At 48.2% G+C, this 21,092-nt stretch overlaps 1 protein-coding gene and 1 pseudogene across 5 annotated transcripts; one reads left to right on the top strand and one right to left on the bottom strand.

Annotated features, from left to right (window-relative positions):
- Positions 1 to 215: 215 nt before the first annotated feature.
- Positions 216 to 11,323, bottom strand: TULP1 (TUB like protein 1). Of its 5 annotated transcripts, XM_037843423.1 has the most exons (15): positions 11,217 to 11,323; positions 11,036 to 11,087; positions 10,551 to 10,677; positions 10,082 to 10,237; positions 9,295 to 9,441; positions 8,375 to 8,473; positions 8,169 to 8,288; positions 7,739 to 7,854; positions 6,384 to 6,389; positions 6,111 to 6,281; positions 5,845 to 5,957; positions 4,823 to 4,937; positions 4,651 to 4,749; positions 2,320 to 2,491; positions 216 to 787 (listed from the first exon to the last, which is right to left on the bottom strand). In XM_037843423.1, exons 1-15 carry the CDS (start codon positions 11,273 to 11,275, stop codon positions 654 to 656), a joined length of 1,686 nt encoding a protein of 561 aa, XP_037699351.1. In that variant the 5' UTR covers positions 11,276 to 11,323; the 3' UTR covers positions 216 to 653. The 5 variants fall into 5 exon arrangements, with proteins under 5 accessions (XP_037699351.1, XP_037699352.1, XP_037699354.1 ...); XM_037843424.1 differs by lacking the exon at positions 6,384 to 6,389; XM_037843426.1 differs by lacking the exon at positions 8,169 to 8,288.
- A 2,002-nt stretch (positions 11,324 to 13,325) lies between these two features.
- Positions 13,326 to 14,188, top strand: LOC119540705 (annotated as a pseudogene).
- Positions 14,189 to 21,092: the final 6,904 nt, after the last annotated feature.

Here is a 21,092-nt window from a genome sequence, read left to right as displayed (position 1 = left end):
CTGGGCCCCCGCGGGGGGCGTCTGACACTGCGCGCCGCCAAGTTTCGGTAGGACCCGCCGTGGGCGCGGGGGAGAGAACGCGGAGCGCCCCGGGCCTGGGCGTGAGTGGGGGCAGGGGGAGGGGCGGCGTCCAGCCCGCCCTCGGGACCTCTCCCGCGCTCCGGACCCCTCCCGCCTCCTTGGTCTCCGCACGCGCTGAAGAACCACTGCCCTGCTGGGCCTAGAACGCGGCTTTATTGGGGGCGTGGGTACCCTGCCCTTGTCCCCCATCACCTACCCCCTCTTCCGAGCCCGCCCTAGCTCCTCGGATAACTAGCGCGGACCGGGAGTTAAAACAACACCGACTACTGCTCCCGGACAGGAAGTGACTGGGGCGCGCCGGGGCGGGCCGGGGTGGGGGGGGGGCGCGGGCGAGCTCTGCGACCAGATGTGCGGTTCCAACTCCAGATGTTCTTCATCTCCGTCCGACCCGCCGTTTGAGCTCTTTCCCTGCCTCGGCCTGTGCCAGGCTGGAGACTGGACGGAGGTCACCGGAAGGCAGTGAGAAGTCAGCCCTCACAAGGGAGGAGTCTTCAGTGGGGGCTTTGGAGAAGGTTACCCGGCAAGACCTCAGAATCCTTTCCCACACGCTGGCGGGCTCTGGGGGGCTGGGGTCACTCGCAGGCCAGCTTCCCATCGAAGCTGGAAAGGGCGATGGCGAAGGCCTGCAAGGCGCACAGCGGGTACCTGTAGTCTAGGGTGAAGGCGTCCTCGGCCACGCGGCCAAATTGCAGCACTATGTAGTCAGCTGTAGGCACAGAGTGGGGGCGGCCTGAGACCTCCTGGCAGGCAGTGGGGGAAGTGACCCTCCCTTCCACAGGGGCTCCAACCCCCAGCCACCATCTCAGTCACCCTCACCCATCCCCCTCTGTTCCTTTCTCACCCAACCAGCCCCAGCTGCAGCTTTATCATCCACCAGACTGTAAGCCCCTGAAGGCAGGGACCCTGTCTTATCTGTGGATCGCCCAGGGCCATGTATATAGCGTCATTTACATCAAGAATAGAAGGCTGTCAAACTAACCCCATTCCAGAAACCTTCCATTCCAACTTCTGTTGTCTTCTGGCCCCGTTCCTTCTTCCTACTGTCAGCCCCAAGTCCTGCCCTGGACGCCTATGCTCAATCCCTTGACTAGCCGTCTTCTTCAGCCAGTGGCCCCAAAGACTTCCATTCCCTCACTGGCCCAAGTTCCCAGCTCAGATCCCAACTTCTCCCCCTGCATCCCTCGACAGACCAGGCTCTACCAGAAACGTGATCTGGAGAGCAGATTTCCAAGGCCACAGGACAGGTGACACTGAGGCACATCCCCAGGATGGAGTAGGGATGGGGAACTTACTCAGTGTCAGCCCAACCCTGTGAACCTGGAGTCCCTTGGGAGATTACTCCCCCTCCCCAAACTTCCTCACTTCAGTGGGTCCTCTCCCCCCAGGCTTGTAACAGGGACATTTTTACTTAATTGTGTTCCGGGTACATCTTGTTTCCCTAACTCCTGGAAAGCAGGCCTCTGACCTCACTTGAGAGAAGACATAGAGTAGGCACTCAGAAATGCTTGATTAATATTCCCTGCTCCTAAAAGGAGCCATCTTGAAAAGGCTAAGAGGGCAGGCACCAGAGCCAGACTACCTGGGTTCTAATCCTGGGTCTTCCTCTTTCTAGCTGTGTGGCCCTGAGCAAGTGACTTAAACCCTCTGTGCCTCAGTTTTTTTCATCTGTCAAATATGGATAATAGTACCTTCCACATAGGAATTTTGTAAGAATTAAATTATTCAATATCTTTAAAGTCCTGAGAACAGTGCCTGGTACATGGAGAGCACTGTGTAAATGTTTGCTAAATAAGATGGGGGTGGGGGGGGCAGTATACTGCCTGAAGGAGCTGAGTGTCTTTGGGCAAAGAACTGCCCTCTCTGAGCCTCTGTACCCTCTTTGACCTTTATAAAGGGGCTGGGCTATTAGTGGTTTTCAGACTCTAGCAGCTCAACCCTCCCTTCAACATAAACTTACCCAGAATATCCGAGTATCTACCCCAGAGCTCTGGTCAATGCTGGAATGGGGAAGGGCCTGGAACTCTGAGCTCAAAGACACCTGCTCAGGATATCTGAGACTCCTGGGAACAGAGTGTCAACACCTCTGGAGGAGAGGGTGACCTTGCTGGATATTCCAGCTCCAGGGATAAAAGGCAGCTGCCAGACTGTGTGTGTGTGTGTGTGGTAGGGAGAGACCCAAATGAGGTTCGGGTCCTGGGGTGGTGGGGCACAGCTTGGCCTGGGCCCTCAGATACTCACGGTCATCAGCATGGACAATCTGGAAGTTCTTGACCGAGGCCTGGGTGACCCGGCCTTGGAAGTTGAGGGTATAGGAGCCACTGTCCTCGTTCCAGACAGGTGGCTTGTTGTGAAGCTCAATGAGGCTCTCCAGTGTCTTGTTCTGCCAGCGCACCAGCAGCCCATCACTGGCCTGGCGTGCCGAAGGAGAGTGGGTAGAGGGAAGATGGTCAGAGGTGGCCGAGATAGCACAGGACCAACTGGGAAAGGGGCTTATGCCGTGTGGGTATATGTGAGCATGTGGCTGGGATGTCTTTGTCCATACAGGGTGTCACTGAGAGCAGGCTTGGTCTCTGAGGTGTCCTTGTGAAAATGGGGCTTTGAGGGATGCCAAAGCAGAAGGCTGGTAAAAATGGGAAGTTGGCCCTGCCATGTAAGTGGCATCTGGCACACAGTAGGTGTGCTCTATGAGATAGTACCCAAGGGGCTATAAGAAACGGCTGACTGCTGGCACCTGGTTACAATGATGAGCCAGACATTCGAAGACATGCAAAGAGCTCACAGTTGAGCTTGGGGAGATGGACAGGTAAATCAAATAAAGTGTTCTTGGAGGAGAGTTTCTGAAAGGAAGGAGCAGTGTCTATATGATGGTGCTTTTGAGATCGTTCTTTCCTGAGTTTCGTTGTCACCTGTTCACGTTCATAGCTTAGAGTGGGTCCAGTCAAGGTCACCACCTGACCTTCCTGAAGGAAAGTCTTCCTGACCCGAGTCTGATTTAGATGTCCCACTCTGAGGTCCCGTAACACCTCGCTCTTACCATTTCTCCTCCTGCACTGTAATGGACAGAATTAGATGCTCAAAAGGCAGAAGCAGTATTTTATTAACATCTCTGTGCCTCAGTTTCCCTCATAATGGTATGTTGTGAGGATTAAATAAATTAAACAGCACATAAAGTGTTAGAGCAGTTCCTAGCACAGAGTAGGTGCTCAGTAAATATTAGATATTTTGATGTTAACTGTTATTTTGACTTTGGATCTCCAATGCTGCCATAGAACACGTGTTCAATAAATGATTGTAGAATGATTGAACTGTGGGACAATGAAAAGAGACCCAAAGCAGCACTTAGCAGTTCTTCCCAAGCCCAGACAAGGGCAATTTGTGTATTTAATCCAGGCATGGAAGGGGCACCTCTGTGGGACCCCCAGGCTGAGTGAACTGTCACTCAATATGCCACATGGGTCAGCCCGGCCTCTGATTACAGCATGACTTTCTAGCAGGGAAGGATGTGTGATCAGCTGACAGGGGTATTATCTTTCATTGTAAATGAGTAAAGTGACATCAGTCTCCTGTGAGTATAGGGCATGTGTCTCTGAAATCCTGGGCTCTGCCAACCCGCAGTGCTAAGGAGCAGACAATGAGGGAGGCCACCTCTCTCCAGGACATCTCTCCATCTTACCCTATGCCTGTTATATACAGAAGACAAACAGCCTTTTGCTTTTTAAAACACAAGTCAAATCATGTCACTCCTTTGCTCAAAATCCCGAGACAGCGTCCTGTGTCTCTCAGAGTAAAAACCACAGATAGAAAGGCCCAAATCTGCCCCTTACCCTTGCCTTCTGACCTCTCTCCCTCCGGCAACACTGGCCACCTTGCTGTTCCTCAAACCCATCAGGCGCTCTCTTGCCTCAGGGCCTTTGCCCTGGCTGTTCCTTCTGCCTGGATGCTTTTTCCCCAGATATCTGCAGGTTCACTCTCCCACTTCCTTCAAGACTGCTCAAATTTCACCACAGTGAGGCCCCCTCTGAACACCATATTTAATATCGAGATGTACACACACATACTTCTCCTCTCCCTTCCTCTGCTCAACTTTTTTTTCAGTAGCACTTATCACCTTCTAATATCCTGCCACCTTCTAACATTACTGCATAATTTACTTATCACAATCATTGTCCACTATCTGTTTCCCTCCACTAGAATGTCAGTTCCATGAGGGCAGAGATCTTTGCTTTGTCCGCTGATACCTTCCAGGTGCCTAGAATAGTACATAGCACTCAATATATGTGTATACATGAATGAATGCTTTGATATAAATTGTGTGTGTGTGTGTGGGGGGGGGTCCATTGTAGTTGTTTTAGTGAGTTCAGTTTAGAAAACCCACAAAACTAAATTCATTTAACAATTTGTGAGTAAGGGTCCCAGTGAGAATGAGTTTGTGTCAGCAGGTGAAGGGTATTAGTAGGGGCTGAATATGGGGACTCACACACACACACACACCCCACCCCAATTCCCCTGGAGTGGGTCCTGTAGGGAACAGGACCTTGGGGACAGGGATTGGGTAGATGCAGGACTCACATTGCGGGGCCGGATGGGAACCCTCTCACTGTCCGCACTCATGCCTGGGATGATGACAGTCATGCGCCGGGGACCACGGAAGCCCAAGACATTGGTTTCCTGGGAGGGAGAGACCCGTTAGGCCGGCCCCAACATGGGGAGGGGAATGGCACGGGGACAGGGTTGGTCTCACATAGATTACAGCAGCCAGCTCCTGCCGCAGGCTCCCCACATCAGCGCTCCCTCCTCTGCGGTGCGGGTTCTGCCCGTTGTCAAAGACTGTAAAGCGGTTCCCCAAGAGGTTGGACCTGCAACAAGGCAGAGCTGGAGGTGGGACTGAGGGGATTCCACACCCCTGCTCCAAGACCCTTCCTCACAGCCGAGCTAGCAGTTGTGAGAGCTTCCTCAGTCAAAGGTGGGGGTGTCTTAAGAAGAACAATCCAAACCCCTGCCCCTGGTTTCCCCCTGAAGGGGAGAGCTCTTTAAAAGCTCTGAATCTAGGAGGACTTTGCAGTGTTCAAATTCTAGCTCCATCCCTGACTAGCTGTGTGATCTTAGGCAAGTTGCTTAACCTCTCCGAGCCTCGGTTTCCCCATCTGTAAAATGGGAATAACAGTGTCGCTCTCATTTGATTGATAAGAGGTTTAAATGAGTCAGTATTTGGAACTAGTCTTAAAATTATGTCTGACACATAGGCAGGCCTCATACAAGTGCTTGTTACATACATAAATAAAATAAATAAGGCCTGACACCAGAGTTTAACCTCCCTGCCCCCACTTCTCAGATTTTGTGGTGAGGATTAGATAAGATAACATATGTGGGTACACTGTTCATTCATTCACTGATGCAGTAAGTATTTATTGAGCAGCTGCATGTGCCAGGTGCGAGGAATTCAACCATGAACAAGACAGCTACTGTCCCTGCTGTCATGCAGCTTATATCCTACCCCATGAGCTTCCTGGATCTGCAATGTGGGCATCACCTGGGTGTTTTTTAGAAATGCAGAATATCAGGCCCACCCCAGATGCACCCCATCATTTGAACAAGTGCCCCAAGTGATCTGTGCACATCCAAGAGTGAGATGCCCTGGGCCAGGGGGCATCTCCAGAGTGTCCGATGTGGTGGGCACTCTGCCAGGTGCTCAGGGACAGGGATGACTGGCTGTGGCCCTCTTGTTGACCCAACTCCCCTCAGCTTCGGGAAGCCCAGCTCCACCTCAGCTTCCCAATGAAATTCTCCCCACCCCGGGACAGGTTGGTGGGGTCACTGGAGATGAGGTAATTGGCCGTCTTGCTGCGTTTCCGTTTCCTGCCAGCCAAGAGGAAGACCTAGGGGAGGGAGGGGGAGACAGGTGAGAAGGTGGGGAATGAAGATGGGGTGGTGGAGGGAGGTGGGCTGAGGGGAAGGAGAAGGCCTGTTTGCCATGTAGCCACTCCATCATGGCCCTAGACCCTCCCCCTCCCACCCTGCCCCCTACCCACCTTCTTTTCTGTGTCCAGGTGCAGGAAGTAGGAAGGATACAGGCCTCGATCCATGCCCTTCTTGTCCCGGGTCAGCCGGCAGCGCACTGTCCGGCCCAGGGGTGCAGGCTGCAGCACGAACTCCTGGGGTTCATCCACTTCCACGGGTGGGGATGGGGCCCTCTCCTCCTTCTGGGTGGGGGCAGAGGGTGCATCAGCCCCAAAACATCAGCCTTCCCACTTCTAGCCAGTCCCCAGTGCTGGGACATAGGCAGGACAGGAAGGACAACTCACCGCTTTCTGTGTGGGGAGAGGACATAGAGATCAGCTAGAGTGCTGGGCCGGGGGCCCCTGAGGCTGGACCACCACCACCCACACACACTTCCCCAAGAGCCCAGCTGGCAGGTAAGGAGGCTCTGGGGAGCTTATCATGCTTTACTGTAGTGTGTTTCTCTTGTGATTGAAGAACCCAGTCCTCGGGAGCCAGACATCCTGGGCTCAAATCCTGGCTCTACCACTAACTCTCATGTTGGTGACTCAGTTTTTTCATCTGAGAAGCAGGGGCTGGGAGGGTAGACACCTGGGACAGATTGTAATTTATGTATTTCACAAACTCATAAAACCTACCAATGTGCTAGGTAGATTTTTAAGCACTTTCTAAATATTAAACTCATTTAATCCTCATATCAACCCAAGGAGGTAGTTGTAGTTGTCCCATTTTACAGATGAAGAAACTGAGGCTCAGAGAGTTTTCCCCATGTTCATACAGCTAGTAAATGGAGCTGGGATTGAACCCTGCCCAGGATCCTGTTAGATACAGAGCCTTTAGAAAGAACTTCCCACACGTGGACACTATCTCAGGGGGTAAATTGAGGCCCTGCCTTCGCGGTGACTTTCTACTGGTGGAAATCTATTTCTCAAAGAATTTTTGTCGCTTTCTGTCCCCAGCTGGACCCTCTCTCCTGCTCACACCAGCTTGTGCATGTTGATGCATGAACCCCTGTTGGTGGCAGGGAGATTTTAAAAATGTTTAATCACCTGTTCTGCCCATGCACCAGCCAACCAGATGGACACTGGTAGGCCTGGAGGAGGCTCCTGGGGGCCCTGACAGCCCAGTGTTAACCCTTTAGTTGATAGATTGTGGGACAGTTGAGAGGTCCTGGCTGGGGTAGCAGAAAGCACTTGTGGAGCACAGGTCTATAGGATTGGAATAGTTTAACTACTTGCACAGCTGCCTAATATCATTCAGTGAGTGTGCCCGAAGGTATGTACATGTATGCCTGTCTGCCGGTGTGCTCCACCTCCCTGCTTCAGAAAATCTGAGTCTCTTCACATGGGGGCTATGGGGGCATCTCCTGCTAAGTCTGATGGTTAGGGCACAGAAAGGAGGTCTCAGAGAGTGGTTGACATAAAGCTCTTGGGTGGCCTGTCCTGGACAGGAACCCTGCAACCACCCCTTCTGTTCCCCCAAACCTGGTGCCCTTTGTCCTCATAGCCCATCTGTCACAAGGTGGGGAGCCAGGATCCAAACCCTAAGTGACCCCAAGGACCCACCCAGCACATGAGGTCCCAGACTCTAGTCCCCCAAGTTCAGGCCCCTGCCACTACTCCCTGAGGGGACCCCAGCCTCTTCCCCTCTGGGCCCCAACCTTTTTGCCTTTTCCTTTCGCTTTGCCCTTCTGGTTGCTGTTCTTGGTCACCACAGTCTCCGCCTCCTCTTCCTCCTCTTCCTCCTTCCTCTCCTTTTCGAGGCCTTTGGGATTGCCTGGGCATGAAAGGGGAAACAAGCCCATTAATCCCTTACCTGGTGGAGCACTTCATAGTTTACAAAGTGTTTCCAAAACCCATGTCCCACTTGGACCCTTCCTACAATCCTAAAAGGGTCAACCCCATATTATCAGAGCCTTAGAAACATAGACACTTGCGTGAGGCTATGCAGTGATTAACGTTGGGATGGAGATGCCCCCCAAGTCTTCTGACTCTAGAACCCACATTCCTTACCCTGCAGAGTATCATGTGACGTGAGGGTCCTCCAGCCTCCCACCCCCAGGGCTGCCTCATGATACCACTGCCACCCACCTTCCTTCTTCAAAGCCTTCTCTGCTAGGCCACCTCCCCCAACCAGAAACATGGCTGCTGGGATCTTCTTCCTCCCCCTGGCCGGGCTCAGTGAGGGGTCCTTGTCTACTTCCTCAGACCCTGCATATGGAGAGGGGTGTGGATGTGAAAGGGTCCCAGCCCCCACTGCAACCAGGGTCCCCTGTTTCTCCATAGAACAGGCTCACCTTTCTTCCTTGTCTTTCTCATCTTGGTCCCTTCCCCTGCTGGGAGCTCCTTCTTAGTGCGAAGAGGTTTAGGTGGAAAGACAGGGCTCTCTGGGTCCCCTGGAGAGACAGGGCTCTCCGGGGTTAGACAAAGGAGCCTTTTGGGGCTGAAGGCCACCTTCCAACCCACTCATCTTTCCCTCAGTCCCCACAGAGGCTGTAAAGTCTGACAAGGGCCCAGAATCTGCCTTCTGCTTTTTTTTTTTTTCCTGAGTCCAGAAAAGGGCCAGGCAAATTCCAGAAGCTTAACAAGCAATTGTCAAGTGAATGAATGAATGAACGAATGAATTGCAGGCCTTCTAACTGAGCCTCTGAAACCCACCTCCCACCCCAGCTCCCCCAGGAAACCTGTGGCCACTGCTGCAGATAGTTCTCTTTCCTTCCCCCAGAGAAGCCCAAGGTTCTTGCTACCTGTGCACATTTAGGGCCGACTGCCAGTACCTATAGGGAGAAGTACACACTTCTGCCTGGGAGTGATCATAGCATCTATTTGGTGGTTTATTTTGACTGTAGTTACCTTAATACTTTTATAAAAATTGTAACTAATCCACACTGAGTTAAAAATAAAAACAACTAAACAAAAATCACAAAGAAAGCTAAAATTCCCTGCCTTCTCCTGGCTCACAGAGTATCCTGGGCAGAAGGGCGGATGGGGGGGGGTGGATGGGAAGAATAGCTCGGGATGGGGTGGGGTGGCGGGTGCATATGTCCTTAAGGACCATCAGGCAGGAGAAGCCACCAGAAGAAGAAATTCTCTGGTCAAGTCATGGGGTAACTTTTTGGTGTCTTATCCAGTGCATCAATGAGCCTCCAAGCCCGCTAGTGCAGGGGCTATTTTTAGGTGTCTGTGTGCTCCCTCTTTACCCTTGATCAACACCCACCCTTTGGACCCTGGGCCTTGGCCCTCCTCTCTTTGACATTTGCAGAAACCTTCTCTTTAGGGGGCTTCTTGGGAGGCAGAGGTATTTTCTCTTTGTCTTCCTCCTCCTGCTCTTCATCGTCCTCGTCCTCTTCCTCATCATCATCCCCTGTAGAGAGAAGCTCCTCATAATGGGGGCTGGGATGGGCCCCCTTATCTGGGAGCCCTGTCCCTCCAGATTGCCGGGAAGTGGGTAGGAGCCCATCCTTGTGGAACAGGAAGAAGAGGAAGGAGTCCAGGCACCTTTGCTGAAGAGTGAGGGTGACCCCAAAGTCCTTGGGGTGTCTCCAAGAGAGTCCAGTGAGAAGGAGCTGGGGGAGTTCTGGGGTTTGAGAATCCTCTTCTAAGGGAACATCGGTCGCTGCAGGTCCTTCCTCTCTCCAGGACCCCCACCCCCTCTACCTCTCTCTTATGTCTGCCAGTTTCCCCCATCCCAACCCACCTTTACTTTCTGAGCTTGAATCTGACCCATCAGGGCTATCTCTGGCTCCTAGCTCTAGTCTAAGGCAAAGAAAGTCTTTACCTCTCTGTGCCTCAGATTCCCCATCTGTAAATGGGAAAAAGAAAAAGAGAATCAACCTCATAAGGTTTTTGCTGAGCACAGTGCCTGGCTCAAAGACAAGGCTGGAGAAGTGGAGGCTGTTCTTACTAGGCTTCTACCTCTCGCGGTTGTTCCCTCCAGCCCCTGCCCTCCTCGTCTCCACTCGGCTCTCTAACCCCTCACTTGCTTCCCTCAGGTCCTCTCTCACCTTCCTCTGCCTCAGGGGCACGGGCTACCAGGAAGGTGTCCCGGGGGTCGCGTTTCTTGGCCTCGGGGTCCCTGAGGAACTTGGTGTAGGTCTGCGGCGGCCGGGCCTCGGCGGGATCCGGGACAGGCTCCTCCCGCGGCTTCCCGCTCCTCCCGGCTAAACCGAGATGCATGGGGTCAGGCGGGATCCCGCCCCAGGGTCCGGAAGGCAGCGCCCCTCCCCTCCACCCACCCCGAGGGCTCTCCAAGCCTTCGGCGAACCCCCTCGGGGCTCCTCCCCTGGGCACTCTGCTTCCGCCTTCCACACCTGCCCGAGCCCCACACACATCTTGGGGAGCACCTCCGGCTCACACCCGGCCCCTCTTCGCTGCTCTCTGCCTCTCCAGCCTCCGCTCCTCCTGTGCTCCCTCCATGGCTCAGCAACACCCCCTCATCACCTCTCTTCAGATCCGCTTTCCCTGGTCCCTCACCCTGAGGGCCGCCCCCGGGCTCGGCCCCCCGCCCGCCTCCAGGTCTCCGAGGCTTGGATCCCGTTGGGCAGGAGGACTCGGGGGCCTCTGTCTTTTTCTTCCTCAGCTTCTGTCCTGGGGCGGGTCGCTGCGGAGGGGTGTCACAGGAGGGAGAAAAAGGAAAGGGCTGCCAATCACCCTTTAATCCCTTGAGCCGCCAGAAATAACTTCAGATTATCCGGAGGGGAACTGCAGCCCCCTCCCTGGGGTGAGAGAGGACGACCCCTCCCATGCACCAGCAACACCTCCAATGCCTTAAAGTCAAAATTCCTCCCCAAGAAACCCCATACCACCAAACTCCCCTCCCCGAGGACTCCAGACACCTCACCCTCAGAAGCTGCTGATTAGGACCCTCCCCATCCTCCAGGTCCGGTGCTCTGCGTGGGTTTACGCGCAGTGGGGGGGGGGGGGTCTTTCTGCCTCCTTTCCAAGAAGGGGCGACGTACCTGTTTGGGGCGCTGCTGGGATTCCGGGCTCCGGCCCTCTTCCTCATGCCCGCTGCAGGTGGCAAAGGGGTCAGCCCGTCTCTCACCTTCTTCCCTGCCCGCCCCCTCGTCCCCAACCCCTTCATCCAGGACCCCAGGGTTCCGGTGGGGACGACGCGGGGCGGGGGGGTGGTTTGCAGACCTGTCCGAGGCCCACACCTCTCGGAGGGCTTCGTCCTGCAGTGGCATGGTGCATTCCATTGATCTGCACCCACTTCTCTGGCCCCTGCGGCTCTAGGCGCCTCCACACCTCACCCCAGCTAATCCCGGCTAACGTCATCCCCACCCCCACCCGGCTCAAGGCTGTGGTGGCCTGGCAACACTGTGGCAGGTGCTCCTGCCTCCACCTGAGCACCCAGGTAAAATGCCCCCCCCACTCTGCCCAGGCCACTGAGGGAAGAGTCTGGACCCCCGTGTTCTCAGACACCCAACAACCTACAGGGTGGCATCACCGAGGACCAGTTCCAGCCCCCACCCCAGCCTGATTGGAGGTGCCCATTTATAATATTTCAGTGGTCGGTGGGGTGTGGGAAGAAAACATTAGATCAGATCTTTTTCTTTACTTCTCATAAAAAGTGAGAAATAGGATTTATTAATATTTAATATATGAATTGACAGAAGCATATGTATATAATTTATAAAGATACATATGTCAATATTGGGGGTATACATATATTTTTACTGATAGGGGACATTTAAAAAAAAACTTTATTTTAAATAATTTTAAATTTACAGGACAGTTGCAAAACTAGTACAAAACCCATTCAGAAAACTCCAACACAGGAGACATCATTTTATACAAAGTTTTGGAGACTGGGGGTATATTGTTGGCTTGATTAATGCTACGGGGAGGGGTTTTGTTAAGTGCTGAGGAAGCCCAGAGGAGGGGCCCACTCTTGAATCCTGGAGGCTTCCTGAAGCCAGGGCCAAAATTTGAAAGATTAGGAGTGGAAGTCACTAGATTAGGAGTAAGGCAAAAAATAGGTGATTAAAAAAAAAAAAAAAAAAAGCCTGGATGTGCTTTCCTGAAAGGGAACAGCAGGACAGAGGCTTGCAGGTAGGAAATAGCCTGTTGTGTTCAGAGGTCTAGCATTTAGGAGGGAAGTAACCATTTCCATCCCAGGTTTGCCCTGAGTCCAAGCCCTGAGCGCTGCCATTTACACATTACCTAGCATTCCTAAGTCTCAGTTTTTGTATTTAAAAAAATGGGTTTGATAACAGTACAGGCCTAGTAGGGATATTGTGCTCTTTAAATGAGATGATGGGTAGAAAGCTGCAGACAGTGAGAGCTCAATAATTGGTAATTATATGCCCTTTTCAGAGCATTTCCACTGTATCTCTGCCTCTGAACATATAAAGATAATAGCATTTAATGGCCACCTACTGTGTGTCAGTCCCCTTGCTTCTTCTATTCTCTCTCCATACTCACAATAATGTCTATGGGACAGATATTAAGTCCTAATTCTAAAGGTGAGGAAACTCAGGTCTCAGAGAGAGTCATCAACAAACATTTCCTGAGCACCTACTATGTGCCAAACGCTATTCTAAACCCTAGTCATATGGTGATGGACAAAAAGATGTGGTCCCTGTCCTCCCGGAGCTTACATTCCTGTGAAAAAGACAGATAGTAAAAACATAAATGCACAAATTAGTTCTAACGACCTCATTGTTTGTGATAAATTAGTGATCTCATTAATTGTGATAAATGCCAAGAAGTAAAAGAGCTGGGTTCCATGAGAAAGTATAACAGCTGGGGTCCAGACTGGATTTAGAGGACTGCCTGAAGAGAGCATATTTAAGCTGAGAGTTGAAGGATTTCAAAGACTAGGAAAAAGAGTGTTACAGGCGTAAGGCACAGCATATGCAAAATGTTTCCAGGTAGCAAAGAACTTGGCACATTGGAGCAGTACTCCCCCTAGGCCAGGACAGGAGCAGCCCTGCCCAAGTCGTGCACTTTGAAGGGCTCCTGAGGATCTCAAACTGCAAACAAATACATTACTAAGAGTCACAGGGTGCCCCTCTCCCTCGGGGCTTGGAGCTCCAGCACTGAAGGCAGTACTAAACCTGAACGTCCAGTTTCTAACACCACTCAGGCCCCAGGGAACACTTCTCCATATCTCTGACCCTCTGTCCTCAAAACCAAAGATGTGGCTCTCCTCCTCCAGACTTTTTAGGTGGTCCTGCACTGGTTGCCCTTCGGCCTGGGTGGTGAGCCCAGCCTCCAACCGCCCCCACACCAGCCCACTCCTCAGCTGGTGGCAATTGTAGGGGAAAGTGGTCGCTCGTGGTCTGAGAAGCAGCCTGCTTGCCCTCTCCAGGTAGGGGCTGTGTACCTGAGTGGGGAGGAGCCCCCGCAGGGCCTGATGGGCCAGGATACGTCAGCGGGAGAGGCTGATGCGGTGTTGGGACTGGATATGGATGATGTCGAACCAGGAAGGGCAGGACAACTGAAGTGCCATCTCAGAGCCAGTCTCTTCTTTTTGCACAGCCCTGGAGCAAACTTCCCTGATGGAGAAGGGGCGTATCACAGAGCCCAAAGTAGCAGAGTCGGAGGGCTCCATTAACATTGAAAGTCTGAAATCCCCAAAGGTGAACTGTAAGGAGAGAAATGTAATGCGGTTAGAAAATTTCACTCCGAAAGCTTTAAATTTTGTCACAGGACATTATGGACTTTCTAAACCCAAATGCTGGGGACCGCCATCTAGTCCTGTTTTACAGCCCTTGGTGCCAATTTTCTGCCAGGTTAGCTGTCTTTTAATTCTCGGCTACCAGCATTTCCAGCTCTTTACTTTTTGGCACTGGATGCATTCAGCACAGCAGCCTTTCTACCAGGTTTGACATAGTATTTGTTCCTAACATTTTGTTATTTCAAGGACCTAAACCAATGACTAGATTTAAACATCACAAACTCTGAAAATCTTCATTTTTAATCAGGCAGGTATAGAAGCCAAGAAAAATGTGGTGGTAACTCGAGATGACCGAGTAGGCCTTCTTCCCAGCACTTTGCTTTTGTTCTCCTTATTCTTTTAAATTAGTTTTGTAATGTATGTTACCATTAGAACTGAGGGTATTTCGTGGCTAATTCCAGGACAAAAGCAGGAACATATAGGGTAGTGAGGGACTGAAAGGAGAGGATGGGTAGAGGAATTTCTATCCTTGCTTTCAGAAATTAATGCTGTGATTTCATACTTTTCTTCAGTGAAATGTTGACTTGCAACTTCACTCAGATGAAAAGAAGCATGCATTTATTTGTTCAACTACTGAAAGTGTAAAAATATCATAAACTAGTGTTTTTACTAGTATTGCAATAAGCAAATGCAATAGTCAATAGAATTCACTGTTCTTGTTTTTACTAGTTGAACATAATTCAATATTTTAAGGGAGTAACCAGTTTAAAATGTGAAGATGTATTCTGGTAGAATTATGAGTAGAATGATAATATGCTGACTATATAGAAGGCAGAAGTAGGACTTTCAAATATAGTTTTAGAAAGCTCTTGATTCCCTATGTGTCTTAAGAAGGTTGGTTCTGTTCTTTTGCAATTTCTCTTCCAGAATCCATAAGCAGGAATGTGTTCTGTTAGGGGAAGAATAACAGAATGGATAAGTGTGTGCTTACAAGTAGTAACTACTACTTGCTCTCTTTGTTGATGGGGAAATAAAAGAGTCAAATACAACAATAACAAAAACAACAACAACAATGTGCCTGCACTTGAATGCGGGAGAGGTGTGTGGGCTGAGCTGCTGCCTAGATCAGAGATGGATATTGCTTTGGAGTGTGAGAATGATTTGAATAGCAGAAGCTCTGGGGTGAGAGGAAAGATAAATTAGTTTCTCAGTTCTTTCCTCTCAGGTTGCATGGATGTGATAGATTCTGGCATAACAAAATGTCCATTTTCTTGCTTTTTCTCTTTATCTTGAGATTCTCATGAATTAGCATAGTATTCATAACAGTTGCACACAGCAGCCAAGGAACATTTTACAATATTAAACAATTCATATTGTTTTTAAATTTTTGTATGTGTAGATATGGATGTAATACATGTGAAGCTTGATAGCAGTTCTTTATACTGGCAACTGTTTTGCAGTTGGTTCTATTTTCCTAAAAATATTTAATAAGAAGCGTCTTTGTTTCCTAGCTGCTAAAACTAACACCATACAATATGTTGGCTAAACAATAGGAGTTTATTGGCCCAGGGTTTCAGAGGCTAGAAGGCTTTCTTCCTCTCAGGGTCAGTATCTTCTGGCTGCCTGCAGTCTTTGTGGGGTTCCTTGGCTTTACCATCATATGGCAATGTCCATGGTGGCATCTTCTCCTTTCTCTTCAGGTTTCTGTTGACTTCCAGTTTCTGGCTGCTCCCTGTGGCTTCCTTTCTCTATGCCTGAATTTCATTCTGCTTATAAAGGACTCCAGTAATCTGGATTAAAGCCCAATCTGATTCAGTTGGGCCACACCTTAACTGAAGTGACATCTTCAAGTTCTTATTTACAATGGGCCCACACCCACCCAAATGTGGACCAAGACCAAGAACATGTCCAAACTGGAGTAAACAATTCAGTCCACCACAAGATGGAATTAAAGTTTCAAACCATTAAATATGATTAAAATTTTGATATTTATTCATTTTACATCAGCTTTGCTTGTAATTAATTAATTAGTTAAAATGACATTAAACTATACCTGTATTAGTCATGTTTCCGTTTCTGTGAAATATCCTCTATGTATTCTAAGTACGGAGTTTTGTTTTTTTATTTTTTTTTAATTAATAGACTTTATTTTTTAGAGCAGTTTTAGGTTCACAGAAAAATAGCACAGAAAGTAGAGTTCTCCCACACACAGTTTCCCCTATTGTTTTTTTTATAAAATTCAGTTTTATTGAAATACATTCACACACCATACAATCATCCATGATATACAATCCACTGTCCACAGTATGATAACATAGTTATGTGTTCATCACCACAATCTGTCTCTGAACATTTTCCTTACATCAGAAAGAACCAGAACAAGAATAAAAAATAAAAGTGGAAAAAAACACCCAAATCATCTCCCCATCCCACCCCATTTGTCCTTTAGTTTTTATCTCCATTCCTCCACTCATCCATACACTAGATAAAGGGGGTGTGATCCACAAGGTCTTCACAATCACACTGTCACCCCCTGTAATCTACATTATTATATAACTGTCTTCAGGAGTCCAGACTGCTGGGTTGAAGTTTGGTAGTTTCAGGTATTTACTTCTAGCTATTCCAATACATTAAAGCCCAAGAGGTGTTATCTATATAGTGCATAAGAACGTCCACCAGAGTGACCTCTCGACTCCATTTGGAATCTCTCAGCCACTGAAACTATTTCGTCTCATTTTGCATCCCCCTTTTGGTCAAGAAGATACTCTCAGTTCCACGATGCCGGGTCCACATTCATCCCCGGGAGTCATACTCTGTGTTGCCAGGGAGATTTACACCCCTGGGAGTCGGGTCCCACATAGGGGGGAGAGTTTCCCCTATTATTAACGTCTTGTATTAATGTAATACTTTTGTTAAAATTGACGAACAAGTATCGATACCTTAGTAACTAAAATTCATGGTTTACGTTGGGGTTCACTCTTGTGTTGTATAGTTCTATGGGTTTTGATAAAGGCATAAAGTCATGTATTTATCATTTTAGTAGCATACAAAATGGTTTCCCTGCCCTAAAAGGGCCCTGTGTTCCACCTATTTATCCTCCTTTCTTCTCCCAGAACCCTTGGCAAATTCTGATCTTTTTTACTGTCTTTCTAGTTTTTCCTTTTCCAGAATGTCATATGGTTGGAATCATACAGTATGTAGCTTTTTCAGACTGGCTTCTTTGACTAAGCAATATGCACTTAAGCTTCCTTCACATATTTTCATGGCTTGATAGCTCATATCTTTTTATTGCTGAATTCCATTGTGTGCATATACCAGCTTGTTTATCCATTCATCTGTTGAGGGACATCTTGGTTGCTTCCAAATTTTGGAAATTATGAATAAAGCTGCTATAAACACTCATGTGCAGGTTTTGTGTGGACATAAGTTTTCAACCCATTTGTATAAATACTTAGGAGCCCGATTACTAGATTGTATGGAAGGCTGTTTAGCTTTGTAAGAAATTTCCAGACTGTCTTCCAAAAATGGCTGTACCGTTTTGCATTCCCACCAGAAATGAATGAAAATTCCTGTTTCTCCACAATCTTGGCAGCATTTGGTGTTGTCAGTGGTTTGGATTTTAGCCATTCTAATAGGCATATACTGGCATGTCTTTGTTGTTGTTTTAATTTGTAGTAACTTAATGACATATGATGTTAAACATCTTTTCATATGCTTATTTGCCATCTGTATATCTTCTTTGGTGAGGTATCTGTTTAGGTCTTTTGCACATTTTAAAATTTGGTGGTTTGTTTTCTTATTGTTGAATTTTAAGAGTTATTTGTGTATTTTAAAGACAAGCCCTTTATTAGGTATGTGTTTTACAGATATTTTCTCCCTGTGCTTGTCTTTTATTTTCTTGACTGTGTTTTTCACAGAGCAGAAGTTTCAAATTTTAATAAAATCCGACTTATCAATTTTTTCTTTCATGGATTGTGCTGTTGGTATTGTGTCTAAAAAGTTATTGCCAAACCCAATGTCACCCAGATTTTCTTCTATGTTATCTTCTCCAAAGTCTTATACTTTTACATTTTACATTTCATTTTGAGTTAATTTTTGTGAAAGGTCTAAGATCTGGGTCTTGATGTATTGTTTTGCATAGATGTCCAGTTGTTCCAGAAACATTTGTTGAAAAGACTGTCCTTTCTCTATTGAATTGCCTTTGCTCTTTGTCAAAGATTCGTTCACTACATTTTTGTGGGTCTACTTCTGGGTGCTCTCTTCAGTTCCACTCATCTATTCGTCTCCTCTTTCTACAATACCACTCTGTCTCGATGACTCTAGCGTTAGAGCAAGTCTCAATATTAGTAATGTCAGTCCTCTGACTTTGTAAACTTTATAAACTTTAGAATCAGTTTGTTGATACCCGCAAAATAACTTTCTGGGGTTTTGATTGGGATTGCATTGAATCTATAGATCAAGTTGGGAAGAACTGACACCTTAACAATATTGAGTCTTCTATCCATGAACATAGAATAACTCCATTTAAGTAGATCTTTGATTTCTTTCATCAGAGTTCTATAGTGTATAAGATATAGATTTTATACATATTTTGGTGCTTATACATAAGAATTACATTTAGGGGATTTGCCTTTTAATTTTAATACATAACTTTGAATATTTTAGAAGAAAAGTCACTTTTGAAAACATGAAAAATAATCTAAAATTTTTTTAATTTCTTACATTTATTTTAGTTACTTTTTGAGGAAAATATATTAAAGTTTTATACACTATGAATGAATTAAATTTTTTTAATCCTTCCAGAATAAATACAGGTAGAAATCATGATAGAAATAGAAAACAGAAAAGTAGAGCTCAGAAAGAAAAAAAAAACTAAAAGAAAAAATAAATAGAAATTCTATCATTATGAAAGCAATTTGTCAAGGAAGAGGGGTAGAACATGTCTTGCCTAATAGTTTATAAATTCTATTGTAATGTTGAGTATTTAGACCCATGGTATGGGGGCCTCCATTTGTTCTGAGTGGTGGGAGTGGGCCTGCATTTGAAGACATGTGGAGGTCACTTTTTATTAAGTGGCTTCTCTGGCTGCTGTGTGGGGGGATGGAGACAGGGAGGTAGTTAGCAGGCCTTTGGGATACTCCAGGCCAGATGGTGGTGGGCTGAAGCCACAGAGCTAGGAATTGGCAGAATTGGGTCAAACCCAACCCCACCCCAGTCCAAACTCCACTTTCTTCTGCCACACATCAGTGTCTCCTGATGTTCCACATCTGTAACCTCATTGGTAAACTCATCCATTTATGTCTTCAGCAAACTTTTAGTGAGCCCTTATTATGTACCTGTGCTCAGTCTTGAGGACCCAGAGATGCACAGGGCCCACTCACTGTTTTTGAGGAAGTCACACCCAAGAGGAGAGAGCCAAAGCTGTGGTCTGGAGTTGGTGACAGATGCTGTGGTCACAGGGGGAAGGAATCCAGGGCAGGCGGGCAAATGTGGGGTGCCAAGGGTGATCAGGGATGCAACACGAGGCATGAGCTAGAGTTTGCAAGACTGGGGCTGGGCAGTATTCTAGGCCAGGTGATAGCAAGCAAAGGTGTGGAGCCATGAAAAGGCAGGGCAAGTTCCCGGCACTGCAACTTCAGGGTCTTGGTGAAGCTAGAGTGTTGAGCATGTGTAGGGAACTTAGGGGCAGTGCAGACATTCAGATTTGGGTTAAGGCTTGAGAGTCAAGATTTTGCTTAAAATAAGGGTTTAGTTTAGGGATAAGATTCAGATCAGGAACACAGACGATGTCTAGTACCTTCTATCTGACACCAGTACACCAAGCCTGTCTCCAAAGAAAAAGAAGCGTGATGCTCTATAAACCTTGGTTTGGTCTAAAGATGACGTATCTCAGCTTGATCACTGGCATTAGTCAACAGACTCAATTCCACATGAATTTTAGCTGTTTTCTAAAATTAAATCCACTTTCAGGAGACAAAGATTTGCTACCACCAACGACGATGAAGCTGATAAATAATGGGTCCTGTTGTATGCCAGGCATTGTGCCCAGTGCACTACCCAGACTATCTCACTTCATTTTCTCAGCACACACCACAGGGGAGGTTTGTGGCTCAGAGAAGTTAAGTAATTTGTCTAAGGTCACACAGCTGGAGCTTGGGGGAGCCATACCATTGATGGAGCACCCACTACCTGCCTGGTGTTTACACACATTATCTCTAGTCCCTACAGAAACTTTGAAAGGCAGGTGGCACATTACTTAATCTTTCTGTGCCACTGTTTTCTCACTTATAAAGGGGTGACAATAATTGTACCTACCTCACAGAAATTGTTGTGAGAATTATATGGATTGACACATGTATAAGGCTTAGAACTGTGCCTGGTACACAGCAAGTGTCCCGTAAATATTAGCTTCATTTCACAATAAGGAAACTGAGGCCCAAGTCCCTAAGGGACTCAAACCCAGGCCTCAGTTTAGGGGCTCAGAGGTGAAAGGAGGTGTGTCTAGAGAAAGTCTAAAGCAGTGGGTTAAGAGCTGGGGATTTTGCCAGAAACATACCCAGGAGTCCTGTGTCACCACTTGGCAGCTGGTGGCCTTGAGCAAGCTTTCCCCCTTGCTCAGAGGCTCTTTCTTGCCTGACTTCTGTTTCTCAATCAGCAAGATACATTTGCATTACGGAAAGATCCAGTCAGGTGGGTTTATCAGTAACCTGAAGGTGTGTCCAGGCTCTTGCAAAATAGAAAACAGGTCTTAGCCTTGAAGTGGCTGGCTTCTGTGGGCTTTATTTTGTTGAAGTTGTTTGGGGCTTCTGTCCATCTAGGTTCTATGGGTGCCACATAGCCCCTGGTGGACTGTTCTAAAAAGAAGTTTCTCTCACTGGATCCTAGGATTCTGGTGCCAGGGTCCTAGTCTCATACTCCCCACTTCTCAGATGAGGAAAGTGGGGCTCAGAAAGTCTCCCAGGCAGGCAGTGAGGGAGCAGGCTCAGCCCCAGGCTGTTGGAGGTAGCACCCAGGCCCACCTCAGAGCCCCAGAGCAGCACTGCTGGGGCCCCCAGAGGGGCTTTGCTATCGTTTGTTGAATGAAGCCCTGGGTGGCTGCTGGGCACTGGCTGGATTTGAGCCCAATTTTTGCCCTCATGGAACTCACAGCCTGGGAGATGAGGGTTGTGGGAGTGCAGAGAATGAAACAAGGATGCCAGTGTCTCCTCTACAAAGTAGAAAAGGATAAAAGAAGCTATTGGGGGATCTTATGGCTTGTCACGGAATCCATGTGGATGTGAGCTGGGAGGGCCCTATGAACCAGGTAGGGTCTCCTCTAGCAGCCAGGAGCCCCCTGAGGCACAGTCTCCAGCCTCCGCTCACACACCTCCAGGCACAGGATGCTTCCTGCC

The sequence above is a fragment of the Choloepus didactylus genome, chromosome 7 (genome assembly GCF_015220235.1).
Source record: "Choloepus didactylus isolate mChoDid1 chromosome 7, mChoDid1.pri, whole genome shotgun sequence".
In the NCBI taxonomy this organism is placed as follows: Eukaryota; Metazoa; Chordata; class Mammalia; order Pilosa; family Megalonychidae; genus Choloepus; species Choloepus didactylus.
This window is presented reverse-complemented; position numbering and strand designations above follow the sequence as displayed.